We start from the raw sequence: 21,965 nt of genomic DNA, 5'->3' as shown, positions 1-21,965 counted from the left end.
AATAGGTTGACTTTGGTATGACATATTATAATATAGACACTAACAAATATATTGACAATTCAATGGTCTGATTTACATAGACTAAATTTTAAGTGTCCCAGTTTTATTTGTTCACCGACCGTACATGTGTTAAGTAAGTATTATGATTTATGAATAATTATATTAATCTACTTATGGTTGTTCATTTTTTTCGTATTCTTTGAAACCAGTATTTCCATTCGCTTCTGGAAAGCGTTCCCGAATTGTGCAACAACGCATGCCGGAATTACAATCCTGTTGAAACGGTCAATAGAAGTCCAATAATTTATCCAAGAGATAAAATTTTTGTAATCTAAATTGCGCCACAATTTATTAGTTACTTCCAGATATCTCTTTTTCAGTCTTTGTTTTACATTTTAAAATTGTACTGTGTCTGATCATATTTTTTAAGGTATCCAGATTTAAAACCAGGGATATGATCAAAACTATCGTGCAATGTAAATGCATGTAATGCATACATTTTCGTATTTAAATTGATAAATAACATCGCTTTCCCAGCAGCAAACGCACCCCGTCCACAAGGCATTTGCACACTGGCATCAATTCATGTTATTCAGCCTTTCAATAAGTATTTAGCTCACGTTTTTTATTTATTCTTCAACAATTTTCGTCGATAAGTTTCATTTCAGCTTCAGCATATTTAGGTTCAAAACCGAAAGCCAAAATAATCTTAAATGAAAACCGCAAAGCGTTGCGTACTATCATTGCCATCTCGAACTCCAGGCCTTAAGCCAGACAGCGTGCGACGTCACGAGGAAGGCCAAACGTCAAAATTTGACATTTGCTTACATTTTCAGAAAGTATCAAATACGGTGTTTTAATCATTCTTATGGAAAATTGTGAGATAAGCAAAAGCTTGGTGGCAAGTTTATATAATAGTTTCAGTTGATACCAGGGTATTTACTGTTCATCGAACGTCGCAAAGACGTTGAAACCTGGGAAGTATTTTTATACCCTATCAACATTTTTGTGATTACAAGTCGTTGTAAGGGCAATTTAGTTGAAACTATATTTGCTACACATATAATTAAGTTGTAAGGAGCATTTGTTGTGATTTGGTGTTATTTAAATGATTCACAAGGTAAAAATTACGCAAAAACAATAAATACACAAACTTAACCTCACTTGTAAATGACAATTTTCGCATCATTAATGGCATTTTACTCCACGAGGCAGTAATTGTAAAGCCTAAACACATCGTTCTACTACAAAAAAGAGTGCTAACCAAAAATTTTACTGTTTTTATTAAATTCTGGAGGTTTAATTCGTTTTTCGGTGAAGCCTTTACTGTGACGTCACGATCAAAAACAATTGCTGCCTTAAGGTTGTACTATCGGCGCCAACGAAATGTGAACGAATTTCTGGTGCCATAGAAACGTCTTCTGTTTTGTTCTACATTAAATAAAACTTTGTTCACTGGCGTACTATATGTATAGAAGTTAAGAAAAGATTTCTATTACCTATGTATAACTTTCTATTACAATTTTCGTCGAGTTTGGCAACAGCCCTCGCTTTTCCTATATCGGTCAAGTGTCGTGGCAGGTATATTGTTTAAAAATAAATTAAATCTGTTGACTAATTATGTTTGTGAAAATTGTCACAAATCTGTCACATTAACGCACGCCTATGATTGATGCTTCAACACACACTAGGAAAATTTGGCGTTCACATTTCGATGGCGCCGATAGTACTATGGTCAAGAAAAAAATTACCTAACATTCAAAAAATCTGAAAAAATTACCAGCGCTTACAAATAATTCAAGCTTAATATAAGATTAATTTTAAAAAAATCTACCGTACAGTTTCTTAAAAAAATTAGAAAAACCATGTTTTTAACCACATTATATTTTTTATATTAAAAATGAGATGATCTTAATGAAAATCCAACATCAGGTTACAATAGCCTTTCTGTAGGTGTTCCATTTTTTTGAGTGATTTTGAATGTACAGTTTTTGCATAAAAAAATAAAAAAATGACGATTCGCAATCAAGCAAAAATACATTAACTAAAATTAAAAACCCATTGTACAGTTCGTAAATATAATAAAAAGAAGATTTACATCAAATAATTGACTGCAACAATCTTTTTTTCCTCAAAAAAAGCATTTTGAGTTTATGATTTCAAAGTGCAACACTACTAATGCAACACTGCACAGTAGCGTCCTCATAGCTTGGACGGATATTTTGTCAATTACTAGCTCCAATGTCACCAGTGCCATCTGCAAACTACTAGACAGACAAAACAGTTTATTTATTTCAAGAAACTGTAAAATAGATTGGTAAAACATCATTAGGATAACAATCACTCTTGCAAGGTGCAATTACGTAGTTATGGCTTTAATTTCATTTTCTATAGATATTATCGGGATATCAAAAATTATCTTGGTCAAAGGTGGTAATGGATTTTCAAATAATTGTCGAAGCTATATCGTGCATTTTTGTTAATCATTTTTTGAATGTCAAAATCTGTCGGACAGTTTTTGAATTATGGTTTTCAGTACAGAGCACAAAATTTATATGATTGAGGCGTATTTTTGAACTGGTCAACTGGTATGCAAAAAATGAAGAATGATTTACGTTACTTTCCTGAGAGAGTAGTGTCTAAAATACAGCGTGATCAACAATGACTGAGTCTGTTGGCAATTAAACAATTGAAAAACATCGGTGTTCTTTGTCTCATAATTGGCACTGACCGGATGTTTTAACTTGACACGACATTAACAGTTTTTGGTTATATCGGTTATGTTTATGCAAGGCCGGCGTAAACATTTGCGGGGCCGTGTGCAAAGTGTGCGCGGGGGCCCTCTATACCTATCTACGAGTATCAATTAAAATTTCGTGCTTTTTAATGAAAAAATCGTAACAAACATCAGTATAATCTAGGTTCTTTGATTCCCGAACGAAGATCCGTTCAAAGTTCTATTCTATTCGTCTACTCTTTTAACTTTTACCTCTTATATTTTCAAACCTTTTAAAAACACATGTTTCCAAATTTTACTCTGAAAAGAGAAAGTGGAAACGGTCATGACCATAAATATACCCCCTAATTCATGATAGTAGAAGCACAAGTCCACAACCACAAGTGTTTAGCCTAGCTGACCGGTGGCGGGAGGTCTTCGTCGGTGTTCTCTAAAGGACCCGGCGATAAGCAATGCGAGCACCCTGTTTCTTATGGCATCCCTAAACCGACAATAGGCGCTCATAAAATGTCTTTCTTTTTTTTAATTTAAATATAAAAACATCGTTTGTTTAATTCTGTTGGAATTATTAGTGCGGAGTCCTCTAAGGGGCGGGACCCTCAAGCCGCGGGACCGTGTGCGGTCGCACACTTTGCACACGCCTGCCGGCCGTCTTTATGCAATTAAAAATGAATCTTTGATGGTAAATTTCAAACTTGCCAAATTTCATTGTTATAATATACCAACAGATTCAGATTCAGTCATTCTTGATCACGTCGTAATTTTAAAATTATCTTTAGGGTTATTGATTGGTTCATCATTCGCCTCATAATCAAACATTTTTTTTTCGAATTTCTGTAACTACTGGATATACATCTAATATGTCTTGCCATTTCCTTTGCGGAATTAATTACACTTTCAAAATTTTCATCTGATCTAAAATCTTTTAATTCTTTAGTAATTTCTTCAACGCATTCAATAACTGTTTGATTATTAAATGTGCATCATTTTACTGACGACATTGGGCCGTATGACGACACCGTTATTAAAGTTGCCGTTAACTAAAGTCCATAAACGATATATTATGTAGATTTATGCAATTAAAGTCCATTAAAAAATCAAAAAACCACCAACGTCGCATTTTCCTCGATAATTACTATCGGCAACGCTGTCTAGTGTAAAATTGAGTGAGAATTGTAATTTTGAAGTTAAGTATTTATTAAGCGTCAAATTACTCAAATTTATCGGGGGTTCGTGTGAATTCTATTCTGGGCAAGTAAAAATAATAAGAATTAATAAATAAATGAAACGTGCTGAGCAATAATAAAACAATTTGAACGAAATTCAAAGCTATTGGATGTCATAATTTATACCGAGCGATCATTTAAAAAATAATTCGAGTTTGCTTTGGAGCCTATGCTATAGCATGGGTTGCCATAGGTAACACGCCGACTCGATTTATTGATCGCACCCGAGATCGCACCGTAGTTACAAACATACAGGATGGTCCAACACTTACCATTTTTGCGATTACGCGGTTTCTAACTATCGAAAAAATTTTTCGCTTGGCTAGGAAGAGACACACATTATGGAGCTATAAGCCTGTCCCATTATTTTATTTATTATCAATTGGGTTTCGCGTCAAGAGGCGATAAAGTGAAATTAATCAAAATTCAAAAAAAATTTTTTAATCTAAATAGGTTCAAACTAATACAGAAAACAGAAATCTGAAAATAAAAAAAATTAAAACGCATCACATTGCCGATTTATTTGCAATTAAAGAAGGTGCCGCACAACTGACAGAAATTTATGACGCAGTTACACTAAGTGCCTAATCACAAACCAAACCAGAAGTAAGATTTACAATACCCCATCGCCAAACTGCAGGTACTTAGCCTGTCAGGGCCGAACTCGACTATTTTACGCCTAGCAATTTCGGCAAACATTCTGAAGAAAGTTTCAAATAAATTACGTAATGAAGTTGAAATTATTCAATATTCAGTTTTCTAAAATATATATTTTTCATTTAAAGAAAAATCCTTTACTTGCTGCGAATCGTTTCTATCATAAACTGGAATTTCACCAGTACTGACCTGAAAAATGGTTTCGGGGGAGCCGACAGCCCTGCGTCAAAAAGATTTATTGGGGGGTCATCACATTACGAGCTGTCCTATTCAGCTCTACCATAAACGGTCTTGGATTCCAGCTTTCTTTAACTTGATATTTGATCGCAATTTTCACTATTACCTAATTATAATTCAAAGTCGGAAGTGGATAAATCAAAAAGGTGAGGAGTTCTGTAACTAGTAGAGCAAAAAAAAACTTTCAATATTTGGACCAATTTGGTATTAAATCGCTATAAAGTTAGCTCCATTACAAAAATTTAATTGAAAAAAATTGATCATGCTCAATCATAGAATATTAATTGTAGATTGTGCCTACCGAGTTTCAGAATTTTTGGACAATTATTAAACGTGTAATCCCAAAAATGGTAAGTGTTGGACCAGCCTGTATAGTAAGAAAAAATAACTACCTAGGGTTTTTAAATTTTACGAACCTAAAGCAACAGGTGGTGGTTTTTTGATTTTTGAATGGACTATATGTACTGTCGCGAGCAATAAATTTTGGTCGTCAATGTCATTTCAAAATTTGGTTAAATCGTCAGGCCAAGACGCAAACGCCTACGTCGTTTGTTTATTTCTGCCGCTGCGCCGGTCGAATAAATAGACCATTCACTACCCCTGGTCCCGATTTATATTTTAGCTAAGACTACCTGCAAAAGGGACAGGGATGATGAAAGTCTGATAGCCATAAATTACATTATAACAATATTATTTTACTTTTATTATTGTTATGCAGGCACATATTTTAATCTGTGATCTTTATAATTTAAATAAATGTTACTATTATCCAACTTTTTCGTATTCTGTGTTAGGTTACACCTATCCCTTTTGTTTGTATAGAACAATAATTATTATAGGATACCAGAATCAGACAATTTTATGGTTATTTATATAACACGTGTGTTTTCAAATCATACGAGATAAGGTTAGTCCAAGAGGCCGTCACCTCAACAATTAATAACAATGATGCTATCCAAAAAACCAGTCCTCTTCCATTTAACAAAAAAAACGGTTCATGTCACTTTGTAGAACCCGCCCTTGAACAGATGGTTAACAAATTTTGGGAATTGCACTATTTTGAAAAGGAAACAGTAATAACTCAAGATGACGCTCTCTGTGAGCGAATATTTGTTGACCGTCATAAACGATCAAAGACGGGTAAATATGTGGTTTCATTACCATTCGCACAGGAAAACTCTAATTCAGGTACCTCTCGAGCGGGTGCCGACGGGAGCTTTAAAACGATTTTTGCACAGAAAACCGATCCTTCGGAGAATATAAAAAATACATATCACTAATACTTCCGAAATCGAAGAAGGATGTCCAATTATATGCACAAAGGCAAACGAATCCACTGAGTTGTTAAAATATTGATCTTTTAATATATTAAAACGATTTTTGATTATATATTTTATATATTGTATGTATTACATATTAAAATGGGTTCAGTAATAGATACTTAATTTTTCAACATAAAGACGAAATTGGTGAAAACAACTACATATTGTTTATTGACCAAAAAAAAAACACAAACATTGTTTAAAAAAACAATTAATTGTTGTTAAAAAACATTTTTAGAATCTGCGTCTCTAATACGCGTAGGTCTATTATTGTATTCAATTTGGAGTCGTTTATGGCTATCTTTTAAAGCACTCGTAGCTTAATAGATCTCTAAGAAAATTTTTATAAATATTTCAGTGTATTATTGTCATTTACACCAAAAAACTTGCAATACTAATGTTCAAACTCTACTTTTTAAGATATGTTGCAGATGTAGTTGCATCCGTTACCTTGAATTACCAATTAATACAAAATTTCCTAGAATTTGGAATTTTTTTTTTTTTAAATTAAAACAAGGGTGCAAATTCTAAAAAATAACATAAAGAACTGGTTTTATCAGGCCGACAGCCGTGAGTTTTAACATTTTCTCTCACCGGATGTGTAATTGATATCATTCTTTCGTTGAATATCCAACAAGAATGCATTCATTCTTTAATAGTCGTGGAGAAACACTTTTTTCCTGTTATTCGATTCAGATGAAATAGTAGGAAAGGGGTACATATGCATTATCTAGAGAATGAAAAAGAAATGAAAAAATGACACGTCAAATATTTTTGGTCAAATAAAGTGACACTTGAGAACAATAAGGCTGGCCATTGTTTAAAAGATATTTTCTATTTTCTGTTTAATTTATCATCTTAATAGTATGTAATAAATGATATTAGTAGGTCTTACGTTATATAAAAAATCTTCAAAATGATTTAGTTACGGAAAATTAAAAAAAATGTCTATATTAAAATATTATTTAGATTTCTCTGGAGTGAGTGTAAGTGAGCCAACGGAAGCTAGACGGGGCTCGAAAACCTTCTAACAGGATTGATTATACCCATAGTAAAAAATAATATATTTCCAGTTTCCATGTATAGGTTAGGTACCCAAAGCTTCGGGTCATGGAGTAGACAGGAGGTGGTTGAGGGAAGCGGTCCAGTTTGAATCCACCTACCGGTTAATAGAGATAACAATAATTGTGCTTGAACACCAACCCTCCTTATTTCTGTAAAGAAATTGAAGTCTGTAAAGGGAAGGCTAGAAGGTTGGTGTGTTGCCTATACGCCAACTATCAGAGTGTACCAGTTCAGAGCCATCTTGCGTTTGTGAAACGTAATATTTTTAGGCATTGTACAACCTTAAGGCTTTGTATTCTAGATGGCAATGGTACTATACGATGTAAACGGTATGGCTGGCGACTGATGTCAGTGTGACGTCACACGTACATACCTGATGGGCGTTTATAATCCCCTGTATCTCGAAAACGGTTCATCGTAGAGAGATGCGGTTTGAAAATTTGTTCTTAGATATTTTTGTTCTACAACTTTGCATGATACACCCCCTTTAAGTTTAAGGTTTTAATTTGTACGTCAAAAAAAGCTCTCCGCCGGAATCCGGTGACTCTCGACGAGAAAAATGTAACAGAGTTAATGAAGAGAATTTATTAACGTAACACTTAAGTAAATCACAAATTACACGCATTCAAAACTTTGTTTCTAACTTTCAATTAAATGATAATTAAAGCTCGGATTATACAGGCTGTTTGATGAAAAACGCCTCAACCCATAACTTTGTTATTTATTACCCGATTTCAATGAACAAAAAAATCAAAGATATGGTTTTTCAAGCGCTACAAAACAACCATAAAATGGTTTTTTTTGGCGTTATCTTCAATAGCTAACGATAGTCAACTTTTTTTTGTAAATTGACATATGTAGTTTTTTAGGCTTGGTCTGGTAAGGTTTTTTTTCTGGATCTAAGGATGTATTGAAAGTTATCATTTGGTTCATAGCTAACTGAAAAAAAAAAAAAAATTGTGGTACAACTTATTATAAAATTTTTAAGAGTGCCGTGAAAAACAATCGGAATACAAAGTACGATAAATGTCATCTAAACGTCAGCTTAAGGCTGTATGACACGATGCTAAATTTTGTAGAAAATTTGTTAGAAAATGAGAGAGGACCAATGAACGATCAGGATCTGACAAAAACAGACTGTGATCCTATCGAGGGTCTCTCTCATTTTCTAACAAATTTTCTACAAAATTTAGCATCGTGTCAAACAAGCTTTAGAAGTTTTCATTTGCTTTTTTAAACTTTTTTTATTTAAGTATAAAATAAAATTGTCAGTCATGCAGGATAGCAGTCATTTGACTATTATTTGATGTTCGAGTGTAATAAAAATCGTAATTAGTCACAAACAAAAAGTTAATAGAAAAAGTAATAATACGTGATTATTATTATTATTTATGTTTTCCAAGAAAATAATAATAAAACTCTTCAAGATTGCACCTGAAAATTTTCAAACTCACACTTGACATTTGTTGCTATTTGTATTTCAATTGTTTTTCACGGCACACTTGAAAATTTCATAATAAGCTGAACCACAATTAAAAATTGTTTTATTTTTTTTTTCAGTCAGCTATGGACCAAACGATAACTTTTAATAGATCATTAGATTCAGAAAAAAAAACTTTACCAGACTGGGCCTAAAAAACTGCATGTGTCCATTTAAAAAAAAAAGTTGACTATCGTTAGCTACTGAAAATAACGCAAAAAAAATATATTTTATGGCTGCTTCGTAGCGCATGAAAAAACATATCTTCGGTTTTTTTGTTCATTGAAATCGGATAATAAATAAAAAAGTTATGGGTTGAGGCGTTTTTCATCAAACAGCCTGTATGCACTGAAAAATGAAGAAAATATGCACATATATATGCACACTTTTTAGCTAAAAATGCACTGAAATATGCACAAATCATTTGATTACAAAAAAGACAAATTTCGCAGAATTAATCTAAACTCGGTAAAGGTTGCAAAGACACAGTTGTTATTTGCAACAGCATTTTTTTCATATTTCTGAACCAAATAAAGACACAAAGGGACCAGAAAATCATAGTTTGGGTTGAATATTTTCCATATAAGTACACTTTTAAAGTAATTTCAAATGACCAATGCCATAAAAGCGCTGTTGCAAATGACAAGTGTGTCTTTGCAACCTGCACTGAGTTTACCTATTTATTCAAAATTTATTAATATAAAAACAAAACTGAAAATATATATTTTAAATTATACAATAGTCAGTTAAAGTTTTCGCACTGTATACCTTACTTATTAGCATTACTGTTGCCGACTCATAAGAGCTAACAGGAATGTAAGCCGGGATGCCCCACGACCTTGAAATTTTTATTTCAAATGGTTAATTAAGTATGTATTCATTTGAATTGCAGTGATAAAAGTGATAAAAGATAACCTACAACCTCCAAGACACATTGAATATTCATCTCTTAAAAAAATAAGAATTATTAACATGGTATTATTAATCTTAACATTATTTATCTGAATTCGGAGAACAACAGTGTGAAGGACAAACATAAACAGGTTCACATCATTGATATATACATAGGTACTTAATGAGAGAAACTAGACATTTATTACGTACAAAATTACAACGTATGCAGCTTGCCTTTACTTATTAGAAACATTTTTAAGCATTAACTCAGCGGCGGCCCTAGCCCTTTATTAGGGTAGAGCTAGGTTGTCTTTCAGCGCCCTTTAGTCGACAACTTCGAATCAATTATAGTTCAGTTTCTGGTAATAAAATACAAATATTTCCAAAAATCGAATTTTGGCGCCCCTTCCCACCTGGCGCCTAGAGCGGCCGCTCCTCTCGCTCTACCCCAGGGCCGCCACTGCATTAACTCATCCTAATCAACTAATATTTGAGACTTCATTATCAAAACAGTTTTTAGATTAATCCCCCCCTACACAGAAAGAGATCTTTGTGCAGATTCGAGTTTGTGGATTGTGACTTGTGCTGAGTTGGTTTTTGTTCGTACAAAAGACAGCAGCAATGTTGAATTTAAACTACTTCACTTGTTTTGTGATTGTGTTAATACAACTGGTATCCAGCCAGCGATTTGTTGGTAAGGATTGTTTAAATTTCATTAAATATTACGGAGTTTAACATAAATGCTTAATAAATGAAAGAAAACATTTAAGTTGTACTTGAAAAATAAAATGTTTAATAAACAATGAACAAAGTGATGTTCGGTGCGCCTAGTTAATAATAATAATTGTTCATCAACAATCCATATAAATAAATAGTCGCATTTAAAGGAGTTGTTCACTTTCTAAATGGAAATATGGATTAATTGGGACCTGCATCTTTAAAGTGTACCTATTTATTATAAACTGTTTCATTTTTATTGTGCTAACTGTGATAACTTGTGAACTGGAGGTCGTAGACTTTTATTTTATTATTTCATCCTGTGTCAAATTTCAATACTTTACGTCATCAGTTTGAATCCGGGAAAACGCAAAAAACGGCCGGACGCCGGTTAAGTGTTGCTATTGGAAACACAAAAGTAACAATCGCACAAATCGCAATAACAATTATTCAGGTTTAAGAAATGTTTTATTCAAAACTAGATCTAAATACAAATTAACAATTTAACTATTTCGGCCACAAAGAAGATGATGCACTTACTTTCTCAGACTAAAAACGTTAGTTCACAAATAAAATAATACAACCATTTAAACCAAATCTAAAAAATAGGCCAGCCAGCATAACCTCTTCCGTAGGTAATTTTCTTCACATTATTTTCTGATTTCCATTTACAAAACTGGCTGAATTGTTTTTGATACCTTTCACCAGACTTGCTACTCTTGCTAGGTATTAATTCAGCACAGGCTTCTGCAGATTTTCTTACAATTTCTGGCGTATTTGCTTTAAAAGTCATTTTGACGCACAAAATTATTTCAACAAAATAAACAATTGCCAAACAGCCGTTGCTAATCATGTTCCAAAAATGTGACTAGATTTGGAGTATTTGTTAAATTATTTTGAAATTAATTTCAATGTTTCTTTCAAACGAAATTTGAGGCAGGATGAAATAAAATACATAACGACATTCGTCCGTGAACTCTTTTTACAGTATTCGTTTCGAGTTTCAAGACTCGGCTCCTTCGTCGCCTCGTCCTTAAACGTCTCACTCATACTGTAAACTATGAGTTCCCGGACTTATAACGTTAATTACTATTTCATGTTGGTTAGGTTGCATTTTACTAATAATGTCACGTTATTTTTATAAACGTTTACCGTTTACAATTTACATGATAGCATTCCTTATTTATTGTTGTCAGTAATCAAAAGACAAAATGCACAGCTAGTTTATTATCGAAAAAACTTAAAATAAAATGTAGATATCCAGAGTACTGGACCCACCTTTTTATTAAACTTTTTGTCGGAACAGTACAATACATTACGACATTTGCATTTAGTTAACGTATATACCGGGTGTCCCATCATTTTTGTCAAGTAGGAAAATGACTTTAACACTAAATTATATTTATATGAAGGCATTATAGATGCACAAATACTGTTCACCGCCACAAAAATTGGGTATTATTTTTTTGTTAAAACTAAGTATCTAGGTATAGCAGGCAAAAAACTATCACTTTAAAAATTAAATTTTGTTCGATGCAGTTCAAATTTAGTACATATACTATTACGTTATTTATTTTCCCTTTTGGTGAAATTTTCCCAAAATAACGATTTAACAGACTTCGGGTCGAGATGCACTGGAGACTGCTCGAGAGTACAACCTAAATGTGGGGGTGGGTGGTGATAACCAGAAGAAAGAAAACTCGGAGTGGTTTAAACGAAATGAATATATTTTCACTCAGTCCTGCACACGTACAAATCTGGTAATTTTCAACAAAAAAAAAAACGTTTCTCACACTAATTAATTACGTACAAAATGAAGGGTTGTGCCCTCGCCGCGATAAAAAAAAACTCTCGAAAAGCAAATGAAATTCAAAAACAAAAATCAAAAAGAAAAAGGGGGGAACCGAAAGCGAAGCCCGATATCGTCCTCGACGCTATTCTCCTACGCCGCCCACGATCGACGGGACCGTTCCCTCGGGCCCCACCTCGTTTCCCAGAAGAAAAGGAAAATTGTAAAAGAGAAAAAAGTCGAGCGGCGGACGAAGACACAAAAGATAAAGAAATAAAATAACAAGAACTCTTACAAAAAAAAAACTGTTATCGACCTGACCGGCCGTTTGCAGGCGCGGTCACCAGCACACCGATAACTCAAACCCGAACAAAAAAAAAAACGTTCTGCCTGAAACGACGCGCTCGCTTCCGGAAAACTAAAAATTTACTCTATCACCCTGGCCTTGATCGTCACGGGGTGGTCGACGTCTCTGGAAACCTGGACGTTCCTCGGGCTCACGGTGGACGACGAAATCCGGGCGTTTGGTTCTTCGCGAACCGTCCGTCGGGGATCCGTAAATCCGCTCCTCGGCGTCTGTGTTTGGACTTCCTGGACTCTTCTTCCAGCCTCACCCTCTTCGGACCCTCGACGTCTCCACACCCTTTTCTCGCCGTTCAACCACTAGGCGTTTCAGCTCCTTTCACAGTCCCGCACCGATCTGACCTCCAACCAAAACCAAAGACTTGTATTTTTTAAAATGTAACAATACGTTATGAAAAAATGATAGAGAAATAAAATGTTTTGATGTAAAGATATTTGATTAATTTAATTTGGGTCCTTCTATTTTATGAAAATTTATGGCAGACAAAGTTAACTTTGTGGTTATTACTCTTGTCCGCAATTTATGGTACGAAGACCATTCAAGAGGGTCCTAGCGGTACCTGCCTGTGTCAGCGTCAGACAAACTGCAATCCCTCACAAATCTTCGTCTGCCATAAATTTTCATAAAGTAGAACGGCCCAAATTAATTTAAACGTATATCTTACATCAAAACATTTTAATTAAATTCTAATAACGGATTTTATTTCTCTATCATTTTTTCATAACATATACTAAATTTGAACTGCATCGAACAAAATTTAATTTTTAAAGTGATTATTTTTTAAAGAGTCCTGTCAGCCAATCGTAATGAGGAAACATTTCAAGTGGACCATTAGCGCGATAATAATGTTTTCGTTGTTAAGGTAGCGCAGCCATTTGTTTCAATATAAACATTAAAAATTCAGCACCGTCGCCATTATGGAATACCATTCAGATTTTGCTTTTGAGATGTGACATAGTTTTAAAAAATTATCACGCCGAATTACATTTTTTGATAATTTTAACTAGATTAGCATTCATCTTTGTTGCTATTAAGAAATCCCACTCGTGGGATTTCGTCCACTGGTGAGATTTCTATAGCAATAAAGATTCGTGCATCTAGTTACAATTATCAAAAAATTACCATCACTTATACAGGGTCTCCCAGAACTGGCGGACCAAAATAACACGGTGAAATCATTATCTTCTGGCAATGATAGGAAAAATATTTAAAAAAATCCATCCTCATTGGATTTTAAAATAAGAACGTTTTTAATTAACCAATCGCGTGTAGATATAAAATTACCTTAAAAAATTATATTGGTAACTATCGAAACAAATTTGATTGTTGCAAAGACATTATAATTGAATATTATGTCATAATAAATTATTTCTGACAAGTCATTAAAAACGCGTAATGTTTACCGCTTCAGAATATTTTGATATGCTTGTCTTATATGGACAGTGTGATGAGAGTGCCACAGTTGCTCCTCAGGAGTACGCAGTTCGTTTTCCCAATATGAAACATCCTAGCAGAAATACTATAACCTGAAAAATACTACACCTAACCTAAAAACGTCCGTCATTGCACAAACAATGCGGATACCCAACAATGCATATGCATTTGAAATGTATCCATAGTTACAAATAAAGCAGGAAAACTAATTAATAGGTAACTTAACATCAACAACAGCATTGGTCAGTTTAAATTGCTTCTTTCCTAATCACTATTTAAGATAGATAGCTACGTTTATTGTTATTACCATGGATACATAAAATATTTCCGGAAATATTTTTGACAACTCTAGGTGGAAAGAAAAATATTTCCAGTATAACAAAAATTGCAAAATTTTTATTCAAATTACTACATTTTTATAAATAAAAGTTCAATTTGTTGAGGAGTTAAAATTCTAGTCTTGGTATATATTTTTTCCGGAAATAGTCTTGGAAACAACATTTTGCTGCTTATTTACGCGCGAGAAAATTGAATTTTCCGGACTAGTACTGCAAATAGTTATTTGGATCACAAGTCCAGAAAATGATATTTTGCGAGTGTGAGTGATATTGCGTAGCAGAGGCGGTTTAGCCGAGGCGAAGCAACACGAGCACTCGCAAAACATTTTCTGGACGTGTAATCCACAAAATTTTTCTTGCCGACAAATTTAAATCATTTTTAAAAAGTAAAAAATTTGTTTCACAGTCGGATTCGAACCCGCGACCCTCGCGTCCCTGAGCCGAAACGGAGTCCGTTGGTTATATTCAATGCTGCCTGCCCATTCTCTAGCGAATTTTCAGTCAAGGTCACTTTTGTAAGTACTAGGCCGGGAATTTTACGTTCCCGGCGGGCGGATTTTGAATCATGCAAAACCGTCGATAACGGCCGGCGGCATGAAAAGACATTACAAGACGCAAAATAAATGTTTTCGATGTTTTTTACTTTGTAACTATAGTTGCCAACAAAATTGACAAACTTGATTTTTGTGGAATTTGTAAATTTTTTTTCTAAAATTTGTAAATTTGACTCGGAGCTTTAAAATACTGGGCACGAAGTGCCTTGTATTTCAATTTAGCTCGTCTTCAGTAATGTGAGATTTTCCTGACTTTTATGTAAATAACTATTAAAAAACTATTACGGCCGGTTGCACCAACGTGAGTTAAATTTAGCTACAGATTAAAATATACGAAAACATTGTTATAACAATAGATAACTAAAGTAACGAAGCATTTTAAGCTACAGTTAACTTTAACTGGCGTTGGTGCAACCGGCCCTTGGATACATTTTTTGTCGTTCATTGATGGTTAATGTATTCATGCGATTTTCTTGCCGAATATCCCTCTGCATAGATTCATATCCTCTTCGACTCGGCCGATTAATAACTTTGTCAGCAATGCACTCAAAAAATTTTTCGAATAGAATCTATGCATCGGGATATTATAAGTGATAGTTTTCTGCCTGCTGAACCTAGGTTATTAATTTTAACAAAAAAGTAATACCCAATTTTGTAGCGATGAACACTATTTATGCATCTACAGTGAGCGGCAAAAGAATGGAATAAATTCATTAAAAATTAAACAAAATTTAAAAAAAAATCTTTGGACAGGTTAATTTTACTTTAAAAAAATACATATTTTAATATAAAATAAAATTCCAAGCAGTCATTTGTTTTCGAGTTATGACGTCATTGATAGTTTTTTTAAATAGAAACCCCCTATTTTTTTTCTTGATTCTGATAGCCTTTTTAATTGTCTAAATGCCGATATAAAAATTTTGTTACCTTATAAGGAAATTTTTGAGAAAAAAAATAATAAAGTTGGAAAAAATATTTTTTTATTATACCTGAATCATAATCCCTGTTTTTGACACTAAAATGCGTGCGAAAAAGGGCCTTTAAAACACTAAAGCTTTAAGGGTTGCTTAGGTAACAACAAATTCACCTACATTTTGAACAATGATAAATAGACATTGATACACGATTTATGATAGCAACGAAACAACAACAATTGACCATTTCTATATCAACGATTAATGACACAGATTACCTCGGAAAAGGTATTTCAATTTGCTTTTTTTTTGTTATAATTTTCATATTTTAGTGCAGGTATAATAAAAAATAGCGTATGATACACGTTTATAAGGGCCTTTAAAGCACTTGCGACGTTAAAAGCACTCCGCTACGCGTCGTGCTCTTAAACTCGTCGCGCGTGATTTAAAGGCTTCCTTATAAACTTGTATCATAATATACTATTTTTTATTGGTAAGCTATTTTACTCATTTATAACACGCCTGAGCGTGTATAAATCGAACTTTTAAAAACGCGCGTTTTTTAAAGTTTCCATGGCATCATCAACAATCCGAGAGGACCGGAGAAACGTGAAGTCTAAATATTAACTTATTAATGATTGATCTGACAGGACAGGAGTACCTTGTAACGTCAAATAAAATACTACTAACAAACGTTTCAAAAGCTTTAATCAAATATTCAACAATCTTAATCTTTTAAATGAATGTGAATAATATTGTTGAGATTAAGTGACAGATTGGAAATTAATTGTGGTTTTTTCATTTTCCATGACAACGCAATATAAGGTATATTCATGTCACATCACTAATGTATTCACGTTCTTATTTACAATTTTTGTAATATTTATGATTTCAAAGTGTACCAATAAAACAAATAGCGTAAAGTATTCGTGGATAACTGGTCTTTAAAACACTTGCTCTATTTCGAACACTCCGGCTGCGCCGTCGTGCTCGAAAAATCGCGCGTGTTTTAAAGACCTTTTTTCCACCTTGTAATGATTTGAATACATTACTTTTTCCGCCAAATATTTGAACCTACGCAAAACGGTAACAAATGTGATCGTGATCGTCATCGAATCGGAGGAGCCCTACGTTGTGATTTTCTTTTGGCGGAAAAGGTTCGGAATGCAAACGGTGAGGGTTCCAGTTGGAAGAGTGCCGCAAATAAAACACACATGTGAGGGACGCAAAATACCTTTTATTAAAAATGTCTGTAATAACTTTGATGAAAAAGAAATTGAAACGAATACAAAGGTCAGAAATTAAGTTTAACGAAGTACAAGAAATTAACTAGTTGAGTACATCACAAAGATAAACGACAAGATGAATGCAACAATATTTAAAATAACAGAAAACGGGCACATGACAGACAAAATGACAGTTAAAGCTTGCAAAACAAGTAAACAAATTATGGTGCAGTTATTACAGACAGGGACGGATGAAAACCCTCTTCAAAAAACCGTATCCCAGGTATTACTCATATTTTACAATTCGATTAATGACAAAACAATGTTTAATTTGGAACTACGCGGTCAAGGTACGCCAACGGGAGCTTAGCGCTGGAGGTAACAAACTTTCGGCCGCGAGGGGACTGAATCATCTTGAAATCAAGCGACGTTCATAGATATTCGGGGTATTAATGAACGTCAGACTATTTCACCGACCAAACAAGAGTGACAGAGCGTTTCGGGGTCGTACGATTAGCATCACTAAACAGCATCAGCGAATATTTAGCTCCACCGTCCCCAACCAACCGTTTCCCGACAAGCCCCCGAAATCTTTATAAACTCGACGGAAGCTTCACGAAAACATCCCGCCGCCGCATATGCGAAGACCTAGGTCCGCCTCCGCTAACGGCTTTAAATAACCGTAGCTTCCACAGAAATTTACTAAACAAACCCCACGACTTCCTGATTGTCACCTAGCTCCCATAGGGGCGCACTTACAACATTTTACTTTAACCTTTCCGAAATCTAGCAACAACACAAAGAAAAAAATTCAGTTCAATTCAATCGAACAAGCGTAACATTTAAACGATAAGAAAATTCAGCAAAACAAAGCGCAACATTAAACAATGATAAATAAACAAAACAAAACGCAACATTAAACCATGCGCAAATAAAAGGGGACAAAACGCGAAGTAAAATAACGATAAAATAAAAAACGCTTTAACTGGCACAAATATCGGTAAGCAGCATAAATAACGAATACAATAATCGTTGGTAATGTTAAACAAAAATATGGCGGGTCGAGTGCCGTTAGAAAACGTTAGTGAAAGAAAAACAAAATGGACGCACGCGGTCCGGACGACGGCTACTAATTTTCGAAATTAACAGATTGTCAAAAATGGACCTCCCGGGAGAAACTTAGGGATAACGCTTAAAATTAACAAATGGACGCCTCTTAAAGAAACAGCATGCAACAAAATGAAATCTACAACATACCCTTACCACGTGGTCCTGGTCCGAAAAACAAAACACAAAAAAAACAGGCAACGAAAGTGGGATAAATTACCCAGGTGAATTAAAAACGTTGAATACTCACGGGGACACAAAATATCTACTCGGAACGATAGTGTAATTGTTCAGGTTTAACTTACAAATTTTAGAAACTTGGATCGCTCTTCGCAAGATGAGTTCGTTTCGAAAAACTAAACAAAAGTGACCTACCCCCCTTCAACCACCCGCGCGAGCGAGCTTCAACCCCCGCTATATTTCCGCTCGTAGTTCCTAGTCTAGCCGCTAGTACCTTCACATTTGGCGCGCTGTTGTGGCGGTACCGGAAATTTAAATTTAAATTTTAAACTGGGTCACTACAACCTATACCTACTTTAATATACAGAGTGTGTATAAAAGAACATATATCAAGAGTGCTGTGGAACTTGAATATATTTGATTTTTGCCGCTTTGTAGCATATTGTGGTACCAAATAGAAAAACAGAGGTTATGTAACTTCATTAATGACAGGTTCTTTGATTTTTACACTAAAAGCAATTAAACACCTTCGTGAGGCAGCAATCCATACTCCAACCTTTATAGGATGCAATCGGGTTTCTACAAATGCATGTGGATTTTCTGAACTCGATATTCTATAGTTTTGTGCTTCGTCAAAAAAAAACTGATGTGTAATAATCTGCAAGCAAAGTTAAAAAATGAAATTGTTTAATTCAAATTCATTATTAGGAACCTGTCATCATTCAAATTGTTCAAAAACCAATTGCAGTATTCTAAGCGCCTCTCAGAATCACCTGGTCGAAGTTCTTGAAGTGTTGTGATTTTGTGTGAACAGAAGTTCAGGTTTTTTCCAGCGGTACATCAGCCTGAAGTGATAACTTCTTGAGGGATTTTTTTGAGCTTTGTTCTATTCGTTGGAGTAAATCTTCAACAATTTCTTCATTCATTGGCGCTCTTCCTACACTTTTACCTTTTTCAACAGATGCCACAAATCTATCCACAATCCTTCTAATGTGTGGAATTAATTTGCTTCCACAATGTTGTCATTTGGAAATTTTGGGAAAAATTGTTCCTTGCAAGCGTCTATAGAATAAACCCACTCTTCATTCTGCAGGGTACCATTTCGGTAATACGACATCACAATGAAGATGTTTTGCTCAAGCGATAAAACCATTGCGGTTCACTAAAAGATTGCTTATTACTTACTGTAAACATACGAAAATAAATGTCTTACCTTCGCTATTTCCTAAGTTATTTTTGGTATTCACAGTTCACACTTATGCGGAAAAACGTTTTACTTTTGATAAAGACTGTTGAAGAAAATCACAAGCAAAACAACTAAGACGCCAAACTCACAAACTGACGCTAAGATTTAAATATTAATAATTTGACATTTGTCATTTGACATCTAATTTGCCAGCTTCAACGACTCGACATAGTTCGGCCCACGGCTTTCTAGATTAATAAGAGTCGAAGCCTCTAATACGGCTGGTCGAGTTCCTTGAACTGTCTGTTCCTTCAAAAGCCAAAAGTATAGTAGCGCCCTCTACCAAAAAACAAATATTTTTTAAATTAAATTAATGAAAAATCGTATTAATGTTTTTTTTTCTATCAATAATCTACTTTTTGAAGTAGTGTATGTAACATACAAATTACGATTCTTTTTAAAATGAGATTTGTACGCGGTTAAACAGCCAAATACACAAATGTATAGTGGCGCCCTCTCAGGAACAGTAAAAATGCTTGCAACTGATGAACTCGACCAGCCGTATTAGAGGCTTCGACTCTTATTAATCTAGGAAGCCGTGGTTCGGCCAAAAAGAATATAAAATAGAGCCGCACAATTCCACAGGACTCTTGATATATGTTCTTTTATAGACACTTTGTACTATTATAACGAACAAAAACAAGTCAAAAACTGTGTTAGTAAGTATTTAAAATTATGGAATTAAATGTTCGAATTCCCATCCCCCAGCTTGTTGACAATAAGCAAGTTTATGAAGAAATTCCCCCTGTTTTAGTTTTATCTAGTTTTATCCCCGCACCCAGTCAAAATTAAAATTTCAATACGTTGTGTTTCTGTTAAATGAGTCATTTTCGAAAACGTTTTGTAAAACAAATAACACATACGAATGAAATTGACAGTAACATTTGACTGTTTGATTTACCTACTTGATTTTTGACTTGTTTTTGTTCGTTATAAAATTATTTTTTTCTAACTTTATTATTTTTTCTCAAAAATTTCCTTATGTAAGATAACAAAATTTTTATACTGTCATTTAGACAATTAAACAGACAAACAAGAGGGGGTTTCCATTTAAAAAAACAATCGATGACGTCATAACTCGAAAACAAATGCTTGGAATTTTCTTTGGTACTAAAACATGTGTTTTTATAAACTAAAATTAACCTGTTCAAAGATTTTTTGAAAAACATTTTGTTTAATTTTTAAGGAATTTTTCCATACTTTTGTCGCTCAGTGTATAATGCCTTCATATAAATATAGTGTGATCAAAAAGTCTTTGGATGGCGATAGCCATGAAATGTAAAAACCATCAATAGAATTATTTTAATAACAATAATAAATAAATATATTTCCTACAGGAAGCACCCAATTACAGGAAATAATGTGCTGAGAGCACGGTACATACTAACTACAAGCTGATAAGTCATAATAATGATCTCAACTCTTTAAAGACAACAGTCGGCATTCTACAGCGTCAAGAATTGTTTTCAGAGAGTCAAAGTGAATGTCACACCTTGTAGCGAACTGATTAAAGTTGTTACACATTAAAATAATCGGCGACTTAAGCAACACATTTGTTCTGTAGCTAGGAATATAAAACGTAGTGTAGTTTCGACTATTCAAGCGAGGAACATGAAAGCTAATTTTGCTTAAAAGAAATGAACAATCAATTTTGTGATGTACAAGCTTTGCTTCTGCTCCCCGTAGTTTTTATGTGTACTTCAAAGTAATGCTAATCTCTCACCAAACTCATTTAAACATAAACGAGGCGAATAAACTCAATTACATGAGATATCTTGTTAATTCCACGGCAACCCTGATCCAAAGACTTTTTGATCATACGATATGATTTTTCTAATTTGCTGTTTTAACAATGCTGTTAACGCATTCGTTTTGAATGCGTTAATAAGCTATTAACACCTCCGAAATCAGTTGGTAACACACATTACCGGCAGCAAATTGACTCTAGTATTCTCTGCTATTTCCCGCATTTCTAGATAATTCATCTTTAATTGCAATTTCACTTGCGAAAAATGACAATTATTATTTTAAATGTTAACCATGAAATAAATGTGTCACCAACGGTCACAAAATTCCCTAAATTACCAAAAAAAAACATGTATTTAATATGCAAATTAGAAAAAATAGCATAAAAAATTCGTTTTATAAAACTTAAGAGCACTCGTCATTTACAGGCACTCCTGCTTGCAGCAGTCGTGCTGCAAATCTGACTTGTGTCTTAATATAATAAAACTCATGTTTTAATATACTATTAGTTTTAAAGTCATTTTCCTACTTGACTACTTGGTAAAAATTGATTTTCATCTGTTCTTGAGAATTTGATTAAGGACCTGTGTCTTAATCATTCTACTAAAAATAATCTAAAAGTATTGGGTGATTGAAAATGATTGTGGCCAAGTATGGCAACTATGTACGAAAATTTATGTGGCAACTGTGTGGGTAGGGTAGAGTTGACATTTCTCTGACACTTCATAGTCG

The 21,965-nt window shown here is 34.0% G+C and overlaps 1 protein-coding gene and 1 long non-coding RNA gene across 2 annotated transcripts in view; one reads left to right on the top strand and one right to left on the bottom strand.

Moving 5' to 3' along the window:
* The first annotated feature begins 10,152 nt into the window (after window positions 1–10,152).
* The window catches only part of LOC138134490 (serine protease snake-like), a 38,821-nt gene continuing 27,008 nt past the window's right edge, over window positions 10,153–21,965 (top strand). Inside the window, exon 1 of the mRNA XM_069052787.1 lies at window positions 10,153–10,312. Coding sequence (XP_068908888.1) covers window positions 10,240–10,312 — 73 coding nt within the window. The 5' untranslated portion in view covers window positions 10,153–10,239. The remainder of the gene's footprint in view (window positions 10,313–21,965) is intronic.
* On the bottom strand, window positions 16,946–21,692 carry LOC138134494 (uncharacterized). Its single transcript, XR_011160741.1, has 2 exons — window positions 18,954–21,692; window positions 16,946–18,899 (listed from the first exon to the last, which is right to left on the bottom strand). It is a non-coding gene; the product is annotated as an uncharacterized lncRNA (long non-coding RNA).

This window comes from Tenebrio molitor, chromosome 7, assembly GCF_963966145.1.
Source record: "Tenebrio molitor chromosome 7, icTenMoli1.1, whole genome shotgun sequence".
Lineage (NCBI taxonomy): Eukaryota > Metazoa > Arthropoda > Insecta > Coleoptera > Tenebrionidae > Tenebrio > Tenebrio molitor.
Note: the sequence above shows the minus strand (reverse complement) of the source record. Positions and strands in the feature narration are given on the sequence as shown.